This window comes from Acanthopagrus latus, chromosome 6 (genome assembly GCF_904848185.1).
Source record: "Acanthopagrus latus isolate v.2019 chromosome 6, fAcaLat1.1, whole genome shotgun sequence".
In the NCBI taxonomy this organism is placed as follows: Eukaryota; Metazoa; Chordata; class Actinopteri; order Spariformes; family Sparidae; genus Acanthopagrus; species Acanthopagrus latus.
Window position 1 is genome coordinate 7,735,185 of NC_051044.1, and position 22,142 is coordinate 7,757,326.

The following is a 22,142-nucleotide window of genomic DNA, read 5'->3' on the forward strand; positions in this document are numbered from 1 at the left end:
AGTGTAGGCTTTTTTTGTGCGGTGGAGGCGGATGACGCCACATCTCTTCTCTCCAAAGTCATCATGTAACGGTGGGGGAGGGGGGGGACATCTACAGTGGGGTTCTGTGTCATGGGAGGGGGACGATGAAACAGTGCGAGCAAAGGAGGGCGGTGAAAGAAAGCAGGAGAGACAGCTAGACGGAGGCAGAGGGGGGAGAAAGGCCGAGTGGGAACTCGTCGCAGATGTAATTGGCGGAGGTGAGAGGAAGAGAGGCACCGGGATGCCTCTCGACAGGTAGAAAAAGGACAGGATTTGCAGGCAAGGGCACATTTGTACGGATGTGTTGTTTGAAGATATGGAGAGGAGCTGGATCTAAAGAGACGACAGAGGCTGAGAGGGAGGTGGATACATCTCCACTGGAGTTGCATGGGAATACAGAGAAATGGCTGAGAACTGCAGTTGGCGACACAGAGAGAGGAGGAAAACAGCGAGGGAACGCTGCCCGTGGGGAGACATGCGAACTGCATCATCAGCTCCCTAATGAGGGGTCATTAAATCGTTCATCAGGCACACACAATCACAGCTCCCGCCACTGTGCCTCGACGGCTGGGCCACGCTCCACCACCCTAATGGTCATTGATGGAGCACTCTCAGTCGGAGCAGAGGAGTGCCTTTCATGCACAACAGGACACTCAAAACCACACCACCACGTGAAAACACACCGAGTTCGAGGAAAAATCAAATGCCACGGGGGCTGGTCCTTTGAGATATACTGCACATTTTTTCAAAGCTTTGTCTTTTTTTTTTTTTCTCATGTGTGAATACCCAGAATCCCAGCCAAGAGACAGGGGAGGGAAAAGAAAAAAAGCATCCTAAAAGTTTATCCAGTCGACCATTCTCTCTCATGCATGTGGAGTCGCAGATTAATGGCGCGTCGTGTCAAATGAGGCACGGTTGCCGTACCTTAAAGGATTCAAAGAAGCCTCCTCCTCCTCCACCTCCTCCTCCTGCTCCTCCGCCGCCCCCGTTCTCCAGCTTATCTTCGTCTCCACCCAGACCCATCATGGACTGGCTGTTCATGTGCAGCTCCTCGTACAGAGTCTCCAACAGGGCCGAACGCGTGCGCTCCTGCCCGCAACACAGCCACAGAGTCAGTTCTGCGCAGGTACAAACGCTGACCTTGAAATCTAAAAAACTCAAGTTAGTTCATCAACAGAAAATCGAGGGATATGGGTGACACTGATGAAATGTGTACGACAGCACCGCATCAGGGTGACAGACAGCAGCGCTGGCGGCACTTCAGAGAAATATCTTAACAGCTCGTCTTACTTTCAGAGATACAGAAAAAACATCTTTCTGTCTACAGAAGGAATTCCTAAACTCCTGGCTCAAACCTCGTATCTCATCCTAAGACATCCTAAGTAGAATTGAAAACCTCAATCTTCAGTCGGCACTGGTTATGCAATGCCCGTATCCATAAAATAACAGATGTCTCACTTCACATGTCTCTGGCTAGCTAGTTTAATGGACATGAAAAGACAGGTTGACATCAATATCAGCTTCTCCAACTGACAGCAAAGATGGTAGCTTCTCAAAAAGGTTTTCATTGTCATTATAAACATTTCCCATCAGGCCAACACCAATGTAAGCTTTGTCCACAGGCTAATAGCGACGATAGCTCCTCCAACAGGCTTATACCTGTGTTAACCTCTTCAGCAAGCTAACACTGATGTTTGCTTCTTCAACAGGCTAACGTCAGTTTTAGCTTCTCTACAGGCTAACATCAATTTTAGCTTCTTCAACAGGCTAACATCAGTTTTAGCTTCTCCAACATGCTAACACCAGTTTTTGCTTCTCCAACATGCTAACATCAGTGTTAAGTTTTTCAACAGGCAGACACCAATTTTAGCTTCTCTACAGGCTAACATCAGTTTTAGCTTCTCCAACAGGCTAACATCAGTTTTAGCTCCTCCAACAGGCTAACATCAGTTTTAGCTTCTCCAACAGGCTAACATCAGTTTTAGCTCCTCCAACAGGCTAACATCAGTTTTAGCTTCTCCAACAGGCTAACATCAGTTTTAGCTTCTCCAACAGGCTAACATCAGTTTTAGCTTCTCCAACAGGCTAACATCTGTGTTAACTTCTTCAACAGGGTAGCATTAGTGATATCTTCTCCGACAGGCTTACATTGGTGTAAGCTCCACCAACAGGCTTACCGTAGTGTTACCTCCTTCAACAAGCTAACACTGGTGATAGCCTCTTAAGTAGGCTTACATTAGTGTTAGCCTCTGCAGCAGGCAAACATCAGTGATAGCTTTTCCAACCGTCTAAAATCATTAATATCATTATTTTTTAATTTGGATTACTGAGGACTGAACCCAGTGTTTCTAATTAATCTCTAAAAATAAAACGCCATTTGTTCCCAACTGCATGTGATTGTAATACCAAAAATCCTAAATCCTAAACTGAGGATACTGAAGATTGAAACTCAGGAGGTTTATAAATCACGGACCCAGCACTTAGAGCTCCTGTGGGTTGTGGTATAATCGTCTCTGGTATCACTCACTATCAAGAGCACAGGCAGCAGGATGCACACCTTTGCGTACTGGCGCGTACTCGAGCGTACACACACACACACACACAAACACACTGCAGGCGTTCATGCTTCTATAGCGCAGCGTGCATCGCAGCACTCGTCTCACCTCCAGCTTGGCGAACTTCTCGGCCTTGTAGCAGGCGTACTCCGCGTTGATGAGCTTGGTAAATAGGAACTCGCGGAAGTCGAGTCCCTGAGGGAGGCAAATAGAGAGACGGAGAGGCGGAGAGTATGAAGGCTTATGATGTCTGCTTGTAAAAGGAGAATTGAGTTTGGGAATTTGCGTGACTGCTGACCTTTTTGAAGATGGCAGGGTCAGGCAGAGCAGGCCCGAAGAAAGGTACATCATCCCGCGCTGTGACAGACACCTGGAGGCAAAAAGCGAGTGAGCACAGTCTTTAATACGTGTGCTACTTTTTAAGGCTGCACAGAAGATTGAGAGCTCCTGAATAATGAATGACTGAATCTGAAATGGGTTTTACAGGTCACTGCGTGTCAAACGCGCTTAATACACTCGCCGTCCTTGAAAACCGACCTTGTAGGTGACGTTGTCCGTGCACGCATTCTCCACCTGCACCACCACGTACGCGTGCAGGAAGTTGGACTGGATCATGTCGGGCACAAAGGGCGTGTTCTCCTCCTGGAACACGATGGCTACGATGTCGTTGCCTATGTGCCTCTTCCTCTGCAGCTGGACGGCATGGACAAACCAAATTAACAGCAGCGGAAACATCTCAAATGACCGGTTGGAGAGTCGGAAACACGGGATCACTTCCAGGACTTGCAATGAAAGACTGACAAGGAATAAATATAGTCACCAGCAGAGAGGTGGGCACGACTTCGATCCAAGAGTTCAACCATTCTTTAGATAGCCCAGTTTTACACCAGCTAAACAATTTTAATTATTGTGTCTTTTATCTTTCTTTCTTGATTTAATCCATTTCTAAAGTTGCCAGAAAAGGGAAATCTATAGACAAATATAGTAAAGCTCATATGTGTACATGTGCAGAACATCTATGAATGCGCCGCATGTGCTGGCCTAGAAAAACCCATAAATCCTGGTAATCTGTGGGAGCCAGGACGAGGTTAGAATAATTTAAGTCCAAGGTTTAAATGGCTGTTGGTGGTGTAGAATATAAGGCATCTGAATACAGGGCGGAGGCGCCGCAGAGTCAAACAAAAATGGTTTATGATTCTGCAGGTCGCTGAAAGTTAGTGACCTGTATCATCCCTGCATTTTCACCCGGTCGCCAAAAAGCTTAAAAAGTTGCCAAAAGGACACCCGCGCACTTGGAGGACGACGTGACTCTGCTTCGAGTTTTCAGTTTCCTATTCAAGCAATATCTTTTAAAACCCTCCGCAGTGCCAAGCATCAGGGACGTGACTCAACCCCCACCGCCTCATCGTCTTTTGCTGGGAACTCACAAAGGTCCCATAAATATCAGAGAAGATGACTTTCACCCTCCTTTCTGAAAAATTCATCTACCTTTTAATATGTCGAAATGTGTGCGATTAGGATTTTTGCAATAGCTGGGTGCAAATTTAAACGCGATAAACAGTGTTGATGAAGTGTTTTTCTCTCAGTAATCAAACAGTAAAATACTACAACTGCTGATGATAATAATAGATTTGAAAACATCCACATATAGTCTGTTCAGCCTTTCTCATCATCATCATCATCAAGTCAGTCTGGCCCAAATGATTCCACGGCACGTAAGCCAAAGCAGATATGGATATGTTGATATTCCTCTGTCAGTCATCGGGTCATTCAACAAACTCAAGCACAGACTTTTCACACAGCCACTTCACACCTGTTGCTGTCAGCTGTAATTTAGCAGCTGTAGTCGTAGCTGGCGCTCCAATAAAACGTCTCAAGAGTCGTCTAATTGTGTGCACTGTAAATATTGACTCCGGGATTTATAGAGGGTTCCTTTTTCGCTTATCAGTCCAATTACTTCACAGCCAGTCTGTTAAAAGTCCCACATGAGAACAATCAGCCATCTGTTTCAGGCGCCGGCGACGTTTTTTTTCGGAATTCGCTGATGTCATAAAAAGCGACAAATAAAAAGAAAGCACCCCGAGCTCCATTTATCAAATAGTACAACTGTGTTAAGACTTCAATTCATCATCAAAAAAGCGCCTAATTTTCCTTGTAATTGCACTTCTAGACACAAGTTTCAGCGTGAAATAACAGTTTTTAGAGGAAATCTGACAGATATAAATGAGCAGCAATTAAAAGTCATTAATAGGGGAAAAACAACCAGAGCTTATTTGACAGATTCAAACATGAAAATTCGAGTTTTTGCCATTTTTACATAGCTTGTTCAAGGCGTGAGTGTTGCGCTGTTGTTTCCAACCCCCCGCTGCTGTACTGCAGAAAACATACGAGACGAGGACTGAGGCACTGTTGTTGTGCCCTTTAGTCATCAGTGCAGATGTCTCTATAAAACAGGTAAGACGGCAGCGCGGGTGACATGCTGTTACATGCGCTGTTGTGCTACGCGTCACCCCTCTATTGCTTCAAAACGCTGGCATTGCTGTCCAAAATCACACACTTCGGGCGGGAGCCGAGCCAGCCAGTCTTCATTGCAGCAGTTTCTCTGGATCTCTGTGCAAGAATGGCCGTTGTTAAGATGTATTTCTAAGACTGAAGCGGGGTGGGACGAGAGTGAAACAGGAACCATGTGGCGGCAGAAGGAGGGCAGCCAGGTTACTACTGCATCATCCCCGAGCTTATGAGCTGTCAGCTTTAATATTTACTCACACGGGGGCTCTCTGAACCCAGATAGCTGAAAGATATTCACTCCAGTTTCCCTGTGCATACGGACTGCCAAACGCACCATAGACAGGCAGCCTAAAAAAACGGCTCAGGAAGCGTGGGGCTGGATAGAGACACCTGAAACCTTTAAAAACTGTCCGGTATATCCGCTCAAATCGGCTCATATTCAGTCAGATCTGGTTTCATTAATTCTGCGGTTCCTCCGCCCAGAAATAATGCCATGTTATTACAGTTGCACCTTGCCTCCCTCTCTCGAGCTCCCTCATGAATCATCCCATGTGGGTGTTATTTATGTCCTCTGTCTCTCTTCTTCATGCCTCGCCAATATGGACCGTCTGTGTGCGATGCGGGGTTACTGTGGTAACAAAGTTCAGGAGGCAGCTGAAGACTAATGCAGCCTTCTGCAACATGGCATCAAAGAGACGAGAGTCTCCAGTCACGGGCCGACGAGGGAGAAACTTCAGTGGCAGTAGGGAGAACAATGCAATGCTAGATCTCTAAAAAAAAGAAAGATATTTCTCATGGACAGCGGAGGAGGGAGGACATCAAACCTGCAAGCCTAAACAAGAGTTTACTCTTTGCAAAAACATGCTCATCACTATCTCCACTGCATTTGTAAAGCACAAGTTTTTTATAATTCGATCAGAGAATTATTCAGCACTAAGGGAAATTCATTTTACTTTTGGCTGACAGTAAAAATTAACGGATCACTATCACTTTCATACCGGTACAATAAATGTGAAAGCACCACCAGAAGACAGGTAGCTTAGCGTAGCACACAGAGTGTAGACAAGGGTAAACTGCTAGCCTCGCTCTGTCTGCCAACCAAAACCTCTAATACTCACTAATAAAGGTGTACTATGCTGGTTTTGTTGGTTGCTGTTTATAGACACAGAGATGTTAGCGAGAATGGAGCAGTGAATCAGAGAGAAAAACATGTTCGTTTTACAGCAGTTACGATGTAAAGCACAAACAAACACACCCACACCTCTACCCGCAACTCTACGGATTTTGTGTGAGTGCAGCCAGAATGCACACATCACCCGGTCTGTTGTTTGCCTCTCTGGTCCATATTTGTGTGTGTGTGTGTGTGTGTGTGAAGCTCAGCCCGGCCCTCGGTCAAACAGACAGAGACCTGCAGTTTCTTTCTACAACCATGACAGACTGAGAGCAGAGCCTGGTTACTACGATTTCATAGAGTCCCGCAGCCAGTAATACGCCCAGCTGGCTACACACTACTGCCTCTGACATGGCAAAATCCTGAGAAAAAATAAGATTATGTAGGCAGGTTTTCCTTTGGACATAGCAGGGCGAGCAATAGTTTAACATTTACGTCATAGATCTGAGAGCACTATTAATCTTCTCATGTAACTCTCAATGATAAAGGCACTAAGTGTATTTTCATGGACTGGAAATCTTTCAACCACTGATTTTAGTTTTTTGCTGATTCTAATTAGTGTCATTTAAAAAACCTTTCACAGCCTTGACCCATTAGCTGCTGCTGCCGCCGCCGCGGTACGACACGTGGAGGAGTCACAAGAGGAGCCCTTTACAAATCAATTAGTGAAGCGAATTGCCCTGAAAGCACCAATTAGTTCCCCTGATAATTAATCATTGGAATGTCACTTTACCTGCTGTGAGTCTCCCTCCGTGTAAGGCAGCTTGGTGGACACATGGAACATAATCTCCTTATTATGGAAACTTGTGTAGACGGATTCTGTCCCCGTTTGCCCGTGAGTGACGTCCAGCCCACCCCGAAATCTGGAGCAGAAGAAAGAGAAGGTTTTAAGGGCACGGGCAAGAAAAAGTAGAGAGAAGGAAAAAAAAAAGAGAGAGAGAGTAAAAGAAAGTCAAGTAAAGGCAAAACGAGGACTGAGGTAAGCAGCCAAGAGGAAGACAGAGGAGAGGCGAACAGAGCGGTGTTAGGAGGGGAACACGAGAGCGTGCTCCCGGTCCTTCCACGCTCATCCATCATTGAGCGAATGCCAAGGGCACTTCTTCTGCCTACTCAATCACAATGTCAGCAGCACTGCAAATATCAGGACTCTCCAAATCGCTTTTTTTTTTCAGGGATTGCTTTAAAGCCAGCTCTGATCAATAGGTAGGTGAATGATAGACAGGAGGTGGCGTGCGGCACCGAGACTTGAAATCTGCCGCCGAGCCAACTGAGTTTAACCGAAAACCGTCCGAACCCTTTAAAGTCGTGAAGCTCAATCTTGTGGCCCAGAAACTCCAGGAACTCAACAAAGGCAGGACTTTCTTCCATGTTTCCAAACAGCTCCTCCTCTGATGTCTGCACGGAGGGAAAAGCAGAGGACGTTTTTTCAGGAGGAGTGACACATGACTTGAAAAGTAAAAAAAAGAAGAAAAAGATTAGCGGCGGTATCTCTGAGGCGCACTCACCTGGCCAAACTTCTGATAAATGACTCCAAACTTGAAGTTGTTGCTGATCACGTGCTCGTCAAAGGTGACAATGAGCCTTGATGCCTGAGGATGAGAGAAGTGAGAGTTTACAGAGTTTCTTTGGGGAGGGGGGGGGATGTAGTGTCGGTGGAGAAAGTAATAACTGGGAAAGTCTCAGTTAAGTGCTGCTGCCTACCTTCGGGTAGAGGACAGGATAAAACCTATCCACATTTACTTCTTCACAAACAAGCTGGAAGTGAAAAAAAGTACAATCAGCTTTTCTCATTTTTTTTTAAACATACAGCAAAATATTTTTGGCTTCATATTCTCGCATGATACCTTGGCCATCTGAACCACGTTGGGGAACTCGGTAAGGCAGGAAATGGGAATCACATCATGGAAGGTTTTAAACTTTGTGCTGAGAGGCAAAGAAACAGTTTGAAAAGTCAAAATGCTCACTGTTCAGTTTCTAATCCAAAGAAATCCCCCGGCTGCTTTAATGATTTTTTTTCCATTGGTGCTTTACATTCATGCAAGCGAACTGTCGGTTCTAAAGGGACGTTTCCTATAGATGCAGTGTGTGGCTGGGTTTATAATGATCTTTACATTTGATGTGTTTGAGCCAAGATTGCCTGGGAGAGGGTCAAACGGGCATCACTACTTTTTCAGTTTTCAGAGAGTAAAGAAAAACTTCACGCAGAACGGGTGCTACAAAGTGAGCATCCTCGTTACCCTTTAAACTTTATGATGCAACAGCCAAGAGTGTTCTGAAAATTGACATTTTAAGAAAACTTCTTGTCAGTTATCAGCATTTTGTGGCTTGTTTCTTGCCCTAAAATTTCAAATGGGATAAATATGTTAGCTAAGAAGCCAATAGGATTGTGCCAGAAGGAAAACAATACAAATCCTAAATCCTCTCATGCTTATTTACTCTGCTTATTTACTTCCTCATCATAAACTGGTGACTTTTTGTCTGGAGCGTACAGCTTTTTTTTTTCAGATACTACACAAACCCAAACAGTAAGACTCAGTACAAACTAACTGTACACTAAAATAACAAACAACATAAATCGGCACACAAACAATTGCAAATGAAAATGTACTGCTAAAAGTTAAGGGTGTTTAAATGGGAGCAATGGATGGAGACATAACTCAGCTCCAACCAGAGTATATAATGATTAAATATAATATATAATAACTCAGCTTCCACCAGAGTATATAATGGACTTTTACAACATTAATGTGATGAAGACAGAGACCCTGCAGACGTTCACTCAATCATGCGAGACGGGGGGATTCTCTGTGTAATTGATAAAAGGTTGCTATACTTCATAACAGAAAAGCACTTTTCTCCTCAGTGAGTGGGTTACACTCTCCAGAGTAACACCACTAAAATACAAAGGCTTAACAACCTGCTATCCTCATGTTTGCTAGTGTTTTTCATGGAGTGTGGGGCTCTAACAGCAAAATAACAAAACAAGCGATGATGACACATCATGTAGATCTCTTACAGATGCTTTAAATATGGACTGTGAGTCACTGCCTGTGACTAAACTAGCTGCGGGGACTGATTTTTACTGTGGGGGGGGGGCGACGGGGTTGACTGTGGGTGGTGCCCATCCACAGGATGTGAAAAATGTTGTGGGCTGAACGACCGTTACCTCGCAACATACTCATCCACTCGAAAGCTCCATTAACGAAGAGGGAAGGCAGCTATTAAAATCTGGAGTGGAGTCTCTCCGGTGCTAAAATTAATTCACAGGTTATTTTGTGTTCTGCCTCGCTCCCCCTCGTCTGTCTTTAGCAGAGAATGTGAAGAAGATTTCAGTGAGTGAGCACGAGGTTCGGGCGATTGGTGGGTGGAAGGCATTACACTTGTACAACAGGGATGAATAGTGTGCTGATAGTTGGGTACTTTGTGGCACAGTTTTCCGAGTCAACATTTATAGAGACGCTTGAGTGTTTACGCTGAACCACGCAAATGCTTCAAAACTTTAATTTATACTTTCATAAAGCTCCTCTCGTCCCTGCTGTGGGCGTCGTTGACACAAGCAGAACTTTTTTTTTTTCCCACTCCGTGATTATTATTTCAAAAGATGCATTGATAATTGAATTAGTTTAACTGCTAATAGTAGTAATTTATTCAGTAAGATACAATAATACAGTTATTTGGGGATGTTTATTGTCAGATTTCCGTATGTTATGAGCGGCAGTTAGTTCATTTTATGTATCTTTTGTTTAGCCAGAAGGATACCTTTGAGATACACAATCCCTTTCTCCAGGGAGTCCTTGAGATCCCGGCCAGGTAGTCAACGTAAGCAGTTTCACATAAAAAATGAGGGAGGGATGTAATAAATGTTCATGGGAGCATTATCTAGTGTGCAGACAGTGTTCATTGGAGACCTATTTTATTTTTTCCCCGTTCCTTCAGTGTTTTATGGTTCTAGTGTATTTAAAAGATCTCGACAGTAAAAAGGGCAAAAGTCCAACAGCCCCAACAGAAGCTCCTCTCTCCCACAGGAAACAGTGTTCCTGAATGCCTCGCCAGCAGTCTCGCCTTAAACTCTGTGACTTTTAGACACCACACGAGTCACACAAGTAAGAATTGATTTAGCATAGTTGACAGACAAAGGCTTGTGCGAGCTGACCGATCAGGGGAGAGTGGGTAATGGGGGGGGCATGAAGAGACAGAAGCGAGACTAGACAGACTTTTTTTGAACATCAATCATGTAAACCTACCCTGAGATAGCCCTTCCTGACATTAGATTTAGTTAACAAAACGCAGGTCGGACACAAAATGCTGAGTATGAGTACATTCATAAAAGAAGCAATCCTTTTAACAATAGCTCGGAAGCTGTGTGAAATAGGCAGAAGATGTCTGAAGTCGCATTGAATTGAATACGAAATTGATGAGAAAATGTGTTGGGCTCCCTCTGACAGCGGGGCCAAGCCCCTCCGCAGCACTGCCTATTGTCACCAACCGAGCCGGAAAACACATTTTTAAGTTCATCACTAAGGCAACCTGTGAGAGCTGAGAAGCCTTTTCTTCCTGTGTGTCATTTTCTTTTGCTCGGCTTAACACTATCCTTGAGCTATAAAAATAAATAAATAAATAAAAAAACGAACATACATCAACCCCATAATGCTTCCCACACGATCAAGCCACGTGTGAAAAACTGTTTCAGTGAAATGGTTCTGTGTGGGAGAGCGATGAGCAAATGCTAAACATTGCTGCAATACATAGATACTTGAAGCATTGTTGCAGGTTCAACGTGAGAAAAGGGCAACACACAGAGAGAGAGAGAGAGAGAGAGGAGAGAGTGATTGTAGAGGAGAGGACAAACGGGAGAGAAAACAGGTCAGAGATAAAGATAACGGGGAAACTGTACCGAAGCATCAAGCGCAGATGCTCTTGATCCCCGATGACATCGTATTTTATGGAAAAGATCAAGTGGCCCAGGGCGGCATCCATGGTGTAATAATTAAAGTGTTCCTGCGGGCAGAAAAGCAGAAGTTACTTTAATGCAAGACAGAATACTCCTCCAGCAGCTGGCAGTGGGTGACATAATAATAATAATAAAACGCTATCATAAATTAGAAATGGAGAGAAGTAGAGAGAGTAACCGTCGATTAATTAAGAGAAGTCGTTGAACTGCCCCGAGAGGAAAAGCTGTGAAACAAGGTACAGTGTATCTGCTTTTACAGATCTTTGGAACAAAGTACTTTTTATATATATAGCAGATATAGTGTATTTACAAGAGGGCAATTTGTTTCACGGTTTAGAATCACATAGCTCATTGTGGCAACGTGTGCTTCAGCAGAGTGACTTCAAGAGGAACACAGACTTTGATTTTTAATTTAAATAAACGATCAACAGTTCTGTGTCCTCGTCCCTTTGCAAGGCCAATATGTTGTGAGGAGTTATAAAGGTAAATGAGTGATAGGTGACGAACAGTCGACCTCAGACGCAGACGTGTGACGAATCAAAGCAAAAGTCTGAATGAATGATTGGAGAAACCTTTTGAACCCTCTGTTAAGCTGTGTGTGTGTGAGTGTATGTGGGGGGGCTTGGCTTTAATCACCTCTATCCTCTGAAGAAACAACGGTCCGCTGAATGGTTTGATGAGAATGAAAATGATGTGAATCAAACGCGATGGCCGCAGCAGTCATTAGATCTCACTGGGTAACGTTAACCCAGTATCGTCAGTACAGTCAGTATCATATTCAACCAGGAGGAAATGTCTGCGGCTAACAAAACACTGATACGTTCATATTTGTGCATGCCATGGGCTACGTTCTATACTGACACTTCTTCTATTATTTAAGATATCAAGCCAAGATAAACAACTTTTCCTCTGACCCTTCTTCTCCATCCTCACCTTGCCCATGAATTGCTTTCTGTAGATCTTGGCGGTGCTGTTTGTCTCCAGCTTGATGTGGGAGGCAGAACCTGGGGGTTGATCAGCCTCTGGTGCGTCTTTAGGCTCATGATTGGTCCCCTCGATCCAGTAGCCTCCAAACTGGGGCAGCAGGATGAGTGGAAAGGGGCTAGTGCGACCCAGAACCTGACAGGGAGTGATGACTACAATGGTGAAAGGAACACTGATCGGGATGTTAAAGTTTGTGTCTCGCTTCACGCAATGCATTACTTTGACTTTTGCAGCATTTGTAGACTCTGGTTTATATATTCAGACTTTTAGCTTTACAGATTATGACATATTTAAATGCATAGTGTGCAGTGTGAGCTATTCGTGTGGACAGTAAATTGCATATACCTCATGGACGCTGGGATAAGGGATGTAGTCCTCTTCTGTCTGCGGGGAGGGGAAACGAACATGAGTCAAGCTGACAAAACAGCCGCTTCAAGTCATACTTTCAGTTTGGGCTCTTTGAGGCAAATAACAATGAGCATAAACACTGTGACAGAATATTAACTGCTGTATCATACACTTCTACATTTTTCAGGGTTACTTCTCTTATCCTGCGAACATGACAGGGCCACATTAGCCACCATTTTGACGAATGCCTTATGTTCTTCCCTGGTGAATACACAGCCCATCTTGTGTCAGTAAGTAACAGTTATCTGACGCTTCAATCCATCATTTGCCAAAAGCTGAAATTTTGTAACCTTCAAAGATGGAGCTGGAACCTCTCAGTGGTGACATGAAAAAAAGGGGTAACAACCTTTCACTCTGAGGAGGATAATGTATTGGCTCCTGCTGGATATGCACGTGATGGTGTGAGAGAAGCTCACTCTCAGTTACTGGCAGCTAATGCATGCAGAGTATAAAACAGGATTTGACATCACATAAGGATGAACACTCCTGAAACCATTTTTTTGATTGTCATCCGGCAATTTACTTCTTTTGCGAACCCACTTTTCCTCAACTCCAGGCAGTGATTTTCTCCATTTCCCAAGACTGCCGCTCAACAACCCCAGCAGAGCACACCTGAACCTGTTCCATTAGAAGTTATAGGCTATTAATGGCTGAAGTGCCAAAGTCACTGGACAATATCACCTGGGGCCCAAGAATGTCTCTACAAAGTTTAATGGCAATTCATTGAATAGTTGTGGAGATATTTCAGTGAGGGCAAAGTGGTGAACAGACCGGCTCACCATCAGTCTGACACCTCCCTCCATAGTTCTGCTATTGTGGCTAAAAGCTCATCGTTTGTGCAGTCGCTGACATTAAAGAAGGGAACTATATCAGCAAACAACAAAACTAACCCACATTTAAAAATTAGGTTAAATTATGTTCTGTTACACAGACAGTATGGTGGATGGAGCTTTTGGATCGGAAAAGTTAAGCCAATCATGAAGTGACTGCATTCTGTATAATGGCCAGAAAGGGATGAATCCACTGGTTGCAGAAAAAAAAAAAAACAGTCTGATTGTATGTAAGCTTATGAGGAAAATGGCCCAACTTCTCATTGAATGAATTACCTCAGAGTTTATGGTCTCAGTTGCTAGTTTCAAGTTTTCTTCAACACAGCATGATGTTCATTTTGTAAGTTATAGTTGCATTTATATAGAATAGAGGATTAACAAGGCTATGTTTTAGGGCGGAGCGACCTCGTGATTGACAAGCCTCTACCATGGCATGCCCTCGTGCTCTCGGTCAGATGTAATCACACAGAAGTGTAACAACGTGTATCCTCCCCAGCTCCACCCTTCTGACCAAATATGTCACTTTTGGCTCCAAATAAAACCAAGACGGCGACGGCCACGTTACCTTGAGGCTTTAAAACGTCTACAAACTGTAGGATGACTTGGGGGAACTTAACCTGCCGACACCGAACCTCCCAACCTCAGACACATCCAACACATTTTGGACATTGTGTGTGATTTTTATTGGGTAAAATTGACGTATTTGCTTATTCATGCCAACAAGACTGTGGAACTTTGTCCTTCAGCACTATTTTTTGTATAGGAGCCGTTACACAACAGACCCTCACCGAGCTTCCTGATTTATGTCACAGCAATAAATACTCGTATGTTCTTCTCTCAGATGATTACAATCTATTTCGTGCCCTCTCTGACTTGACCTCACGCATCCTGCCGAGAGTATCCCTCAAGTCTTCAATGCCAGCCGCAGTAGCCTGTCTAGGTAATAGGACAGCTTAGGATTTCGCAGTCTTAGCCCCCGTTGAGTTCCTAACTCTGCCGGTGAGCATCCTAAAGCCTGTCTGACAGCAGATAAGAAAAAGGTTTATAACTCTGCCATTACAGATGCTATACCAGGCCGTGGTCTACGAGGAGACGAGAGGATTTGCGACTCACTTTGAGGGGGGGAGGGAGGGGACATCTCTGCTCATCCATTCTGCAACCCTGTAGAGACAGAGGGGGGAGAACGTGATAGGCTACAGGTGAAATATATCAAACATGTGCGGAGATAAAGGCAAAGAGACAGCGACATGGAACATTTGTGATTGTCCAGTTCCATTAAATTTATGGTGCTGCAGCAGAGTGTGAGATAATTCAGTGTGACAATAACTCACGTTTACATAACACAAGCTCAATCACCAGATGGGCCACAGAAAGAGGAAGTAAAGACGAGAGATAGCGGGTGAGAAAGAAAAGCAGAGGTCTCTGAGAACAAGGTGTTGACACAGTGACCGATTGAACTTTATTTTCCCCTGATCACTGTCCATTTAGATTGATTCCAGAATTTCCTTTGCATCATACAGCTTGGTAAAGGTGTAGACAGACGAATTCGAGCATAAATTATACAAATGATTTTCTTATGCTTTGAGTTTTGTTATACCAGACTTGTTAAAAATATGACACTGATCAATTAACTGATGCTACAATTACACAGAACTTTTATTTAGTTTTCTCTGGATGAAGTTCAATATTATAAGATTCAAGATAACTGTGATGTTAAAAAATGAAATATTGATATAATTTAATCTGTTATACAATACAGTTATACAGTTATTCAATACATATATGATGATATCGTCTGAATAATCCAGTGAAGATTTCTTTTCACTAGTCATTGAATAGTTGATAGTAATTGTTCCTTTTGTACACTTATTTTACAGTTATGGTTACAGACTGTCTCGACCTCCCTCAGGTCTTATTTTGAAGGAAATTCTTATGCCAAAAAAAGAGATAAGACACACAATAAATAAAAGGTAAAGATAGATTTGATCGCTAGCTTTTAGTTTCAAAAATGTCCCTAGATATTTCAATAATATCGTTATTGTGAATTAATTTGGCCACAATAATCGTGTAAGTGAAAATCTGATTTTGCATTTTTTTTTTTGGCCTGAAATTCAAGATGGACGCCCAAACTGAGCCTCGGGACGATACAGAGTTGTTTGCTGGATACCTTGACTAACATCATTAACCGTAATTCCTTTCTTTTAGAACCGCAGTTCCAAAAAAAGGCTTTTCATCTCCATCTATTCTTATTCTGCTGACTCTGCTGACAGATCCCAAAGCACAGAGAGAGATGAGTAACGTAGCATTCCTGATCAGTGGCCTCTTTGTGTAGAAAACCCTGCAGCATGATCTGAAATGTATCAAATATGACTTTTTTTTTCAAGAACTAAGGAAGATGAATCAAATGGAAATTAGAAATGCTTTCATTAAATTCATTCTTTGAAGACAAGTCCACTGCCCCCCCTCCTTCTTTCCCTTCATGTTGAAGAGTATGCATTACTAATAATTGAATTGCTACTGTTGCATCTTGGCAGCGCTGCTTCTGTGCCATCCAAGTGATGAACAGCGAGAAAAAAAAAAAAAAAAAGGTTTGAATCCCTCCAAAAGATCTCCAAATTAGGTCAGGGAGACTGTTAAAATGAATGCATGACTAATAGGTATCATCATGCCTAGGAAGCATGCTTTTTACACATGTGATTCTTTTTGGTTCCAGCAGAAAAGATTGTTGCAAAAGTGTTTTTTACACATTCAAACCCTACATAATGTTTTACAGCCTTGATGAAATATATTATCATAGTAAACTTTGCAGATTCAAATGGTGTTTCTAGTGTTTGCCAAAGGGAAAAGGTCAGTTTTCTACTTTCTTTGACCACCTGAGACTGCAAACGTGAGTTAAAATCAGAAGTAAGAAAAAAATGATCTCTTATTATAAGGGGACAATTTGTGTGGTTTCTGTTGCATCAAAGACAGACTTGGATCTAATTATCTGTCCATCTGTGTGGATCTCATTCCACGACAGCTCATTCAGAATCCACAGTTCATGCTTCTTGTCCACGTGAAGAGACGAACATCACGGCTACAAACAGACGACATCCTACAAATCCATCGAGGCATACAGTAAAAACATAACATTTCACACATCTGGTGACGCAGAAACAACGACACAGCTGTGAAGAAGAGAAAACACAAAGGTTGAAGCATCAGGGTGGTAAAGGCAAGCCTCGGGGCGGTAACTGCTGTAAATGTAACACATAAATGGCAACGAGAAGGACACGTGGACACGTGCATAAATGGTTGCAGTAGCAAGGTTGTGATCTTGAATACAAAAGTAGCAGGAAAAGCAGAGTCTCGAAATAGAGGTAAAGTTTTGTGTCCGAAGCGAGGAAAATTCTGAGGGTGCGCTTTGATTAAAGGAAGAACGGACGGACAGAGTTTGTGAGGCGGGTACAAGAGGCAGAGCCCGGGGACCACTTACAGTACCTGCATCCTCTCGATCATGGCAAACAGGTCCGAGGTCTGGGGAAGAGAGTTGACACAGATCCAAAAAGGGACATGGGTTTTTGTCAGCTGTGTTGATATCGCTGTCCACACTCATCCTTCATCTCTGCCCATTGTGAAAAATTGGCTGTGCGGTCTCAAGACCTCAAGCTGGAATCTCTGACACCTCCTAATTCTTCAGTTCACTATGACAGCAATCCCTAATGCTTCCCTAACCCCACTTGACGCCGGCCTCACTGAGGATGCGCTCTCCAGGAGAACCGTCCTCCCCCTGCTCGAAGACAAACACACTGTAAACAAGTAACTCTGATGGGAAAATGAGCCGCAGAGCTCCACAGTGCTTCTCTCTGTTGCTACAGCCAACAGCTCATCTGACTGCGTGCGACGGCCAAATCTGCTGGAAGATGCTGATTATGGTGTGAAGCACAGACGCTCATTAATGTGTGAATGAGACACACTACCAACCTATCAAGTGAGAGGCAGATAGGGAGCGTGCAGGGCAGGAACAGAAATTAAATCTTCGCAGGTGATCTGGGTTTCACGTCAACACCAGTCACTGGATTAAATGTTGCTGACGTCTGTTTCTGTAAGCTATGGATATGCTGAAACTTTACATCTCTTCATGTCTCGATTTTTTGTTTCATAGCTCACATTTCAACTTGTGACAATGATGTACTTATGGTCTTGTTAGGTTTAGGCACAACAACACAAGTTAGGGTGAGGATTCTCTCCCACAGAAAACACCGCTCCTGAAACACCTCGTCAGAAGTCCCGCCTATAATTCTGTGACTTTGTGACATCACACCACCTCAACATGTCCCACATTTGAATCATTAATGTCTAGTGGCTAGTTTGGCACTTAAGAACTGATTTAGAACAACTGCTCTGCTGTTGTTTTCATGGTGCTGGGTCAGGCGTGTGTGAGCCGACCAATCAGAGGAGACTTGGTATTCAGGAGGGGCGAGGGCTTAAAGGAACAGGAGCTAAAAATGCTAGTTAGCTGCTTAGGTCGCCATAAACTTCTTGTCAAATTTCAAACTTCTTGTCACCACAAAAGCAGCTGGAAATTGTCCTGGTTTCACTCAAACTGTCTTCCCTCCACCTCTATATGACAATCAGGTCATAAACATATCATGTGTGTGATATGACTTGTAGAAATGTCGATATGGTGTGAATGACACGTACAAATGTGACCATGTCAGTGGTTTACAGAAAGGTTCTAGTGTCTGGGCTGGAACAATTTTGCTGTTTTTTTTTAACCAGTGTGTGTTCAGGTGGAGCACTGATACTAGCACTGCTCATTAGAAGAAGAGGCTACAGTCCAGCTACTGGATCTATAATTATACACCTCGACCATGCACTGCCACAGGACATAATTCAGTCTTTCGTCCAATTAGTAGAGATACTGGTGCAGGTTAAAGCATCCTCAGGGAGGCATTTCTCATCTCCACAGTCCAAGTTATGGATTTCAACAGCTCCAACCTGAGATGAAGAGGATCGCAGCTGGCCTGACGGCACTGCTTGTTGCGGGTTGAGCCCTCTGTTCACCATGTAACACAAGTGGACTGAAGTGCCAAGCTGATGTTTCCACATGACAGCTTAAATTTACTGAGGGGCATTGCAGGGCGCGCAAAACACACACACACACACACACACACACACACACACACACACACACACACACACACACACACACACACACTTGCGTGCACGTTTTCGCACATGCATGTACTAAAACATTCTCGTAAACGTACACATATCACCACCCACACACACACACCCACACACCTGACCCTGACCCAGTACAGCCCAAGGTGCAGCCTCAGTCTGTTGTTGCATGTGAAAATAAACACTGACATATGATATTCAGAGAGACACCGCTCTACTAACTGTAAAACAAACATCAACAAGCACTGTCTTATGCTGACCAGATTATCAGTGAACCAAACGCACTGTGAAATTTCTCCTGAGAAGGAAAGAAAGCAATGCACTCCTGCCTTGTGGAGACTGAGTGCAGCAGACTGTGAACCATAGCTATGTAGGCATAATTCCTCATAAACATAGAACCATTACAGAACTTTATAATTGAATTATCCATGTTATTGTCAGGTCAAAACTGAAAAAAAGCATGCACTGCAGAGGTTGATTATCTGTATGGGGCTAAAAAACAGATCCCTGGGCAGTGAAACGTGGATCTATCTGTACAATGTACAAAAATGTGCTGTTCTGCAGCACCAAACACACACATCTCTCTGACTCTAAGCTACCTTAAGAATTAAACAAGCAACAATAACTGGAGCGAGAAGAATCTCTCACTTCGAGCAAGTGAAGAATACTCACATCGCTGAGGCATCGTCTCTTGAGAAAAGGCTTACTGGGGGGACTTCTGAGCAGTCCATCCAATAAGGCATTCTTTGCTATCCTGAGCTCAGTCATCATTCCACAAGTACGAATGCAGGCGGCGAGCTGACAAGAGTGAGGGTGTTGATGTCACTGTCAGCCACGAGGAGAACGGCGAGATTGACACAGACACTTCACGCTCACTGTCGCTCCGGCAGTAAACTAGGAGAGAGAACTTGATAGCTGTCCATCAGAATCCATACGTGAGTGTGTGGTAAGAGCACACACTGTAATGTGAGATTTCCCTTCCCTTTTTTTTATGTCCCCCACCCTCCCATTGACACACAGCTGTTCAGCAGGAAGTCACACGAAGGGAGGAACAATGTTTCTCCCCTCCCTGTGTGCTCTGCACAGCTATCACAGCTCCTTTCAATGCAAACACACACACACACACACACACACACACACACACACACACACACACACACACACACACACACACACACACACACACGACAGTGTGAGACTATTCTCTTCCTCTTTTCTTTCATCTCATATTTCTCAAGCCTCCCTCTCTGAAACGCTTCTTCTCTGCTCCATACATACAGACAGACATACATGAAAATTAAAAGAGGTCGGTGTAGCCGTTTCTTTTACCTCTACGGCAATTCAGGTCAAACCGAGAAACATCGATATATTTTGCATTTTATGTTTTACACCACATGTTCAGAAGTAGGCTAATTATACCTCCAGTGCTCATATAAATTTAAAGAGCTGCTATGAGCATTCATTGTGCTTTTGTTTCTGTGCAAGCAACAAGGAACATTTTCTTGCTGACACAGGTTTACGGTAAATTCTGAAGGGGGGAATTCCGGTACGGGTAAACCTTGGACCTGTATTTGATTGTTTTTGGTGAGTAAATGATTCATACTTCCCAAAAGTTTTGGAATTTATCCAGTTTACTGCCTCACCTGGCAGCCTCAGCATGACTGCAGTGTAATCCTTTGGGGCAACTATGACTGTCAAAGTTTTTGTCCTGTAATAGTGCTTGTTTTTGCCGGTGACTTGCTTTCTGAGGTGTCTTCTGCTTTGGTTCCTTCCCGTGTTCTTGTGCTCCTCACCTGCCTTCCTTTCTCTCCACACCTGTCGTGCATCTGTCTCATTATCTCTTCCTTGTTCCTGGTGTTTTCCAGTCATTACCCTCGCCCGCAGTTCTCTGCCTCACTCCACCTGCACCTCATCCCCTTGTTAGTCTGTTGAGTTACCCTGATCCTGCCATGTTTGCCCGTTCCTGCCGCTGATCCTGAATAAACTTCATCCGCTGATCTTCACGCCTACCGTCTCGTGCATTTGGGACCACCTTCTTTGATCTCAGTGACACAGTCAGAGAGCTGGAGAGAGGAGTTTGGAGTTTACGTAGAGGATCTGCCAGTATTTATTTCCAGAGTCATGGCTGACTATGAGGCAAAGATGAAGCAAAATCTGTAACAATGCCTCTTGAGATTTCAGAGGACATGACTTGTGTTTCTGGTTAGAAGAAGGATCTTGTTATCAGACACTTTTAATACCCTCAGACTGTAAGTGGCAAAAAAAACCAAACACTTTCAATGGATATAACTTTGACAGTCGGAGTTGCCCCAACAGATTACACCTGATAGCTTGCAGCTGACACCGATTCCACAGATTTCTGTAAATATGAATCAGTTACACACCAAAATATGTAAATATAGGACCCAGGTTCCCCTTTAATGCCACTGAGAAGCCATCTTAAATGCAGAAAAAGTGGTGCACTCAGTGGACACTACATAGGAATGCATCAGGCACTTTTCACTGCATCATGCTCTTGGTTAGAAAGCATCAATTTAAAAATGTTATCGCATCCACCAGGGAAGCAGACGAGATAGGAAAGCAGCCCAGTTCCCTTCATGTGTAGATGCCACTGCCTGATGGAGGACTTATCCAAACTCAGCGCCTCCCAAATCATCTGTGCATAGCTAAACACTCGTACGATACGAGAGCATAAGAGATGGTGAAAGACAGAGTTAGAAGCAGATAAAGAAGCAGAGGGAGGCATTGTGGGACTGCTGTCGTTCTGTGAAAGTAGAGTCTGTTCTGTGCAGCCTTCTCCATCAGATATCAACAAACACTGACCTACTTCTAAAAAAGAAAAGAAAAAAAAACACGCTGCTGAAAGCTTTCAAGGGGACAGATAATCCCCATATATGTTAAGCGTTTTTTCATTTTGCAATGGCAGATAAACACACTCAGCTAACCGCCTGCATTGATTTCCCTTGAGGAAAATCGATGGAAGGTACACACAATTCGGAGAGGTAACACTGTGTGAATGAAAAGTGCATAAAATGTGGATTTAATACGGACAGAGGTAGCTCCAAGTAGAGTGATACTGCACCACGAAGCGTCGGCCGTTTACACACCGCCTCACCCCGCGGTTACTTTCATTACTGGTGATCTGTTTACTCGGGTCCAAGCTGGCATCAGCTGAATGCCAAACTAGGATTTGAGAACATCCACAGAGGACAGCTGAATACTAATTAAGCTCGCCTGATGATCATGTACAATTGTTACATGAATGCAAAGAGTGAGGGGACTATTAATTACTATTCACGCTGACACTACGAGAACTGACATTGTTTCAGCTGTAAAGCATACTGATTGTGAAAGCGGCGCTGGTGAGTGCGACATTTCAGCTCGAGCTCAAGCTGTCGCAGCAGAGCCCTGCTTGGACTCGGTGGCTCCGACACGGGGTGTGATCCTACGTACAATATGTACTGAAGAAGATCAGCGACAGACAAGTGAAAGGAATCACAGGTTTCACTTGGAAGTGTCTCTGCTGGACTTTCAGACTTCCTGTCCTT

At 43.8% G+C, this 22,142-nt stretch overlaps 1 protein-coding gene across 13 annotated transcripts in view; it reads right to left on the reverse strand.

Annotated features, from left to right (window-relative positions):
- si:dkey-166d12.2 (rap1 GTPase-activating protein 1) overlaps positions 1-22,142 on the reverse strand; it is a 112,729-nt gene that overhangs the window by 9,769 nt on the left and 80,818 nt on the right. For 3 of the 13 annotated variants that reach the window (XM_037099996.1, XM_037099995.1, XM_037099997.1), the window contains 14 exons: positions 16,909-16,944; positions 14,542-14,589; positions 12,536-12,574; positions 12,140-12,325; positions 11,150-11,253; positions 8,100-8,178; positions 7,957-8,010; positions 7,761-7,844; positions 7,550-7,650; positions 6,989-7,118; positions 3,114-3,269; positions 2,875-2,946; positions 2,685-2,771; positions 946-1,110 (listed from right to left, as the gene is read on the reverse strand). In XM_037099996.1, the coding sequence (XP_036955891.1) occupies positions 946-1,110; positions 2,685-2,771; positions 2,875-2,946; positions 3,114-3,269; positions 6,989-7,118; positions 7,550-7,650; positions 7,761-7,844; positions 7,957-8,010; positions 8,100-8,178; positions 11,150-11,253; positions 12,140-12,325; positions 12,536-12,574; positions 14,542-14,589; positions 16,909-16,926 (1,323 nt within the window). In that variant the 5' untranslated portion in view covers positions 16,927-16,944. Of the gene's footprint in view, positions 1-945; positions 1,111-2,684; positions 2,772-2,874; positions 2,947-3,113; positions 3,270-6,988; positions 7,119-7,549; positions 7,651-7,760; positions 7,845-7,956; positions 8,011-8,099; positions 8,179-11,149; positions 11,254-12,139; positions 12,326-12,535; positions 12,575-14,541; positions 14,590-16,903; positions 16,945-19,266; positions 19,551-22,142 lie in introns of those variants that run through there. The other 10 variants (XM_037100002.1, XM_037099993.1, XM_037099999.1 and 7 more) reach the window with 8 other exon arrangements.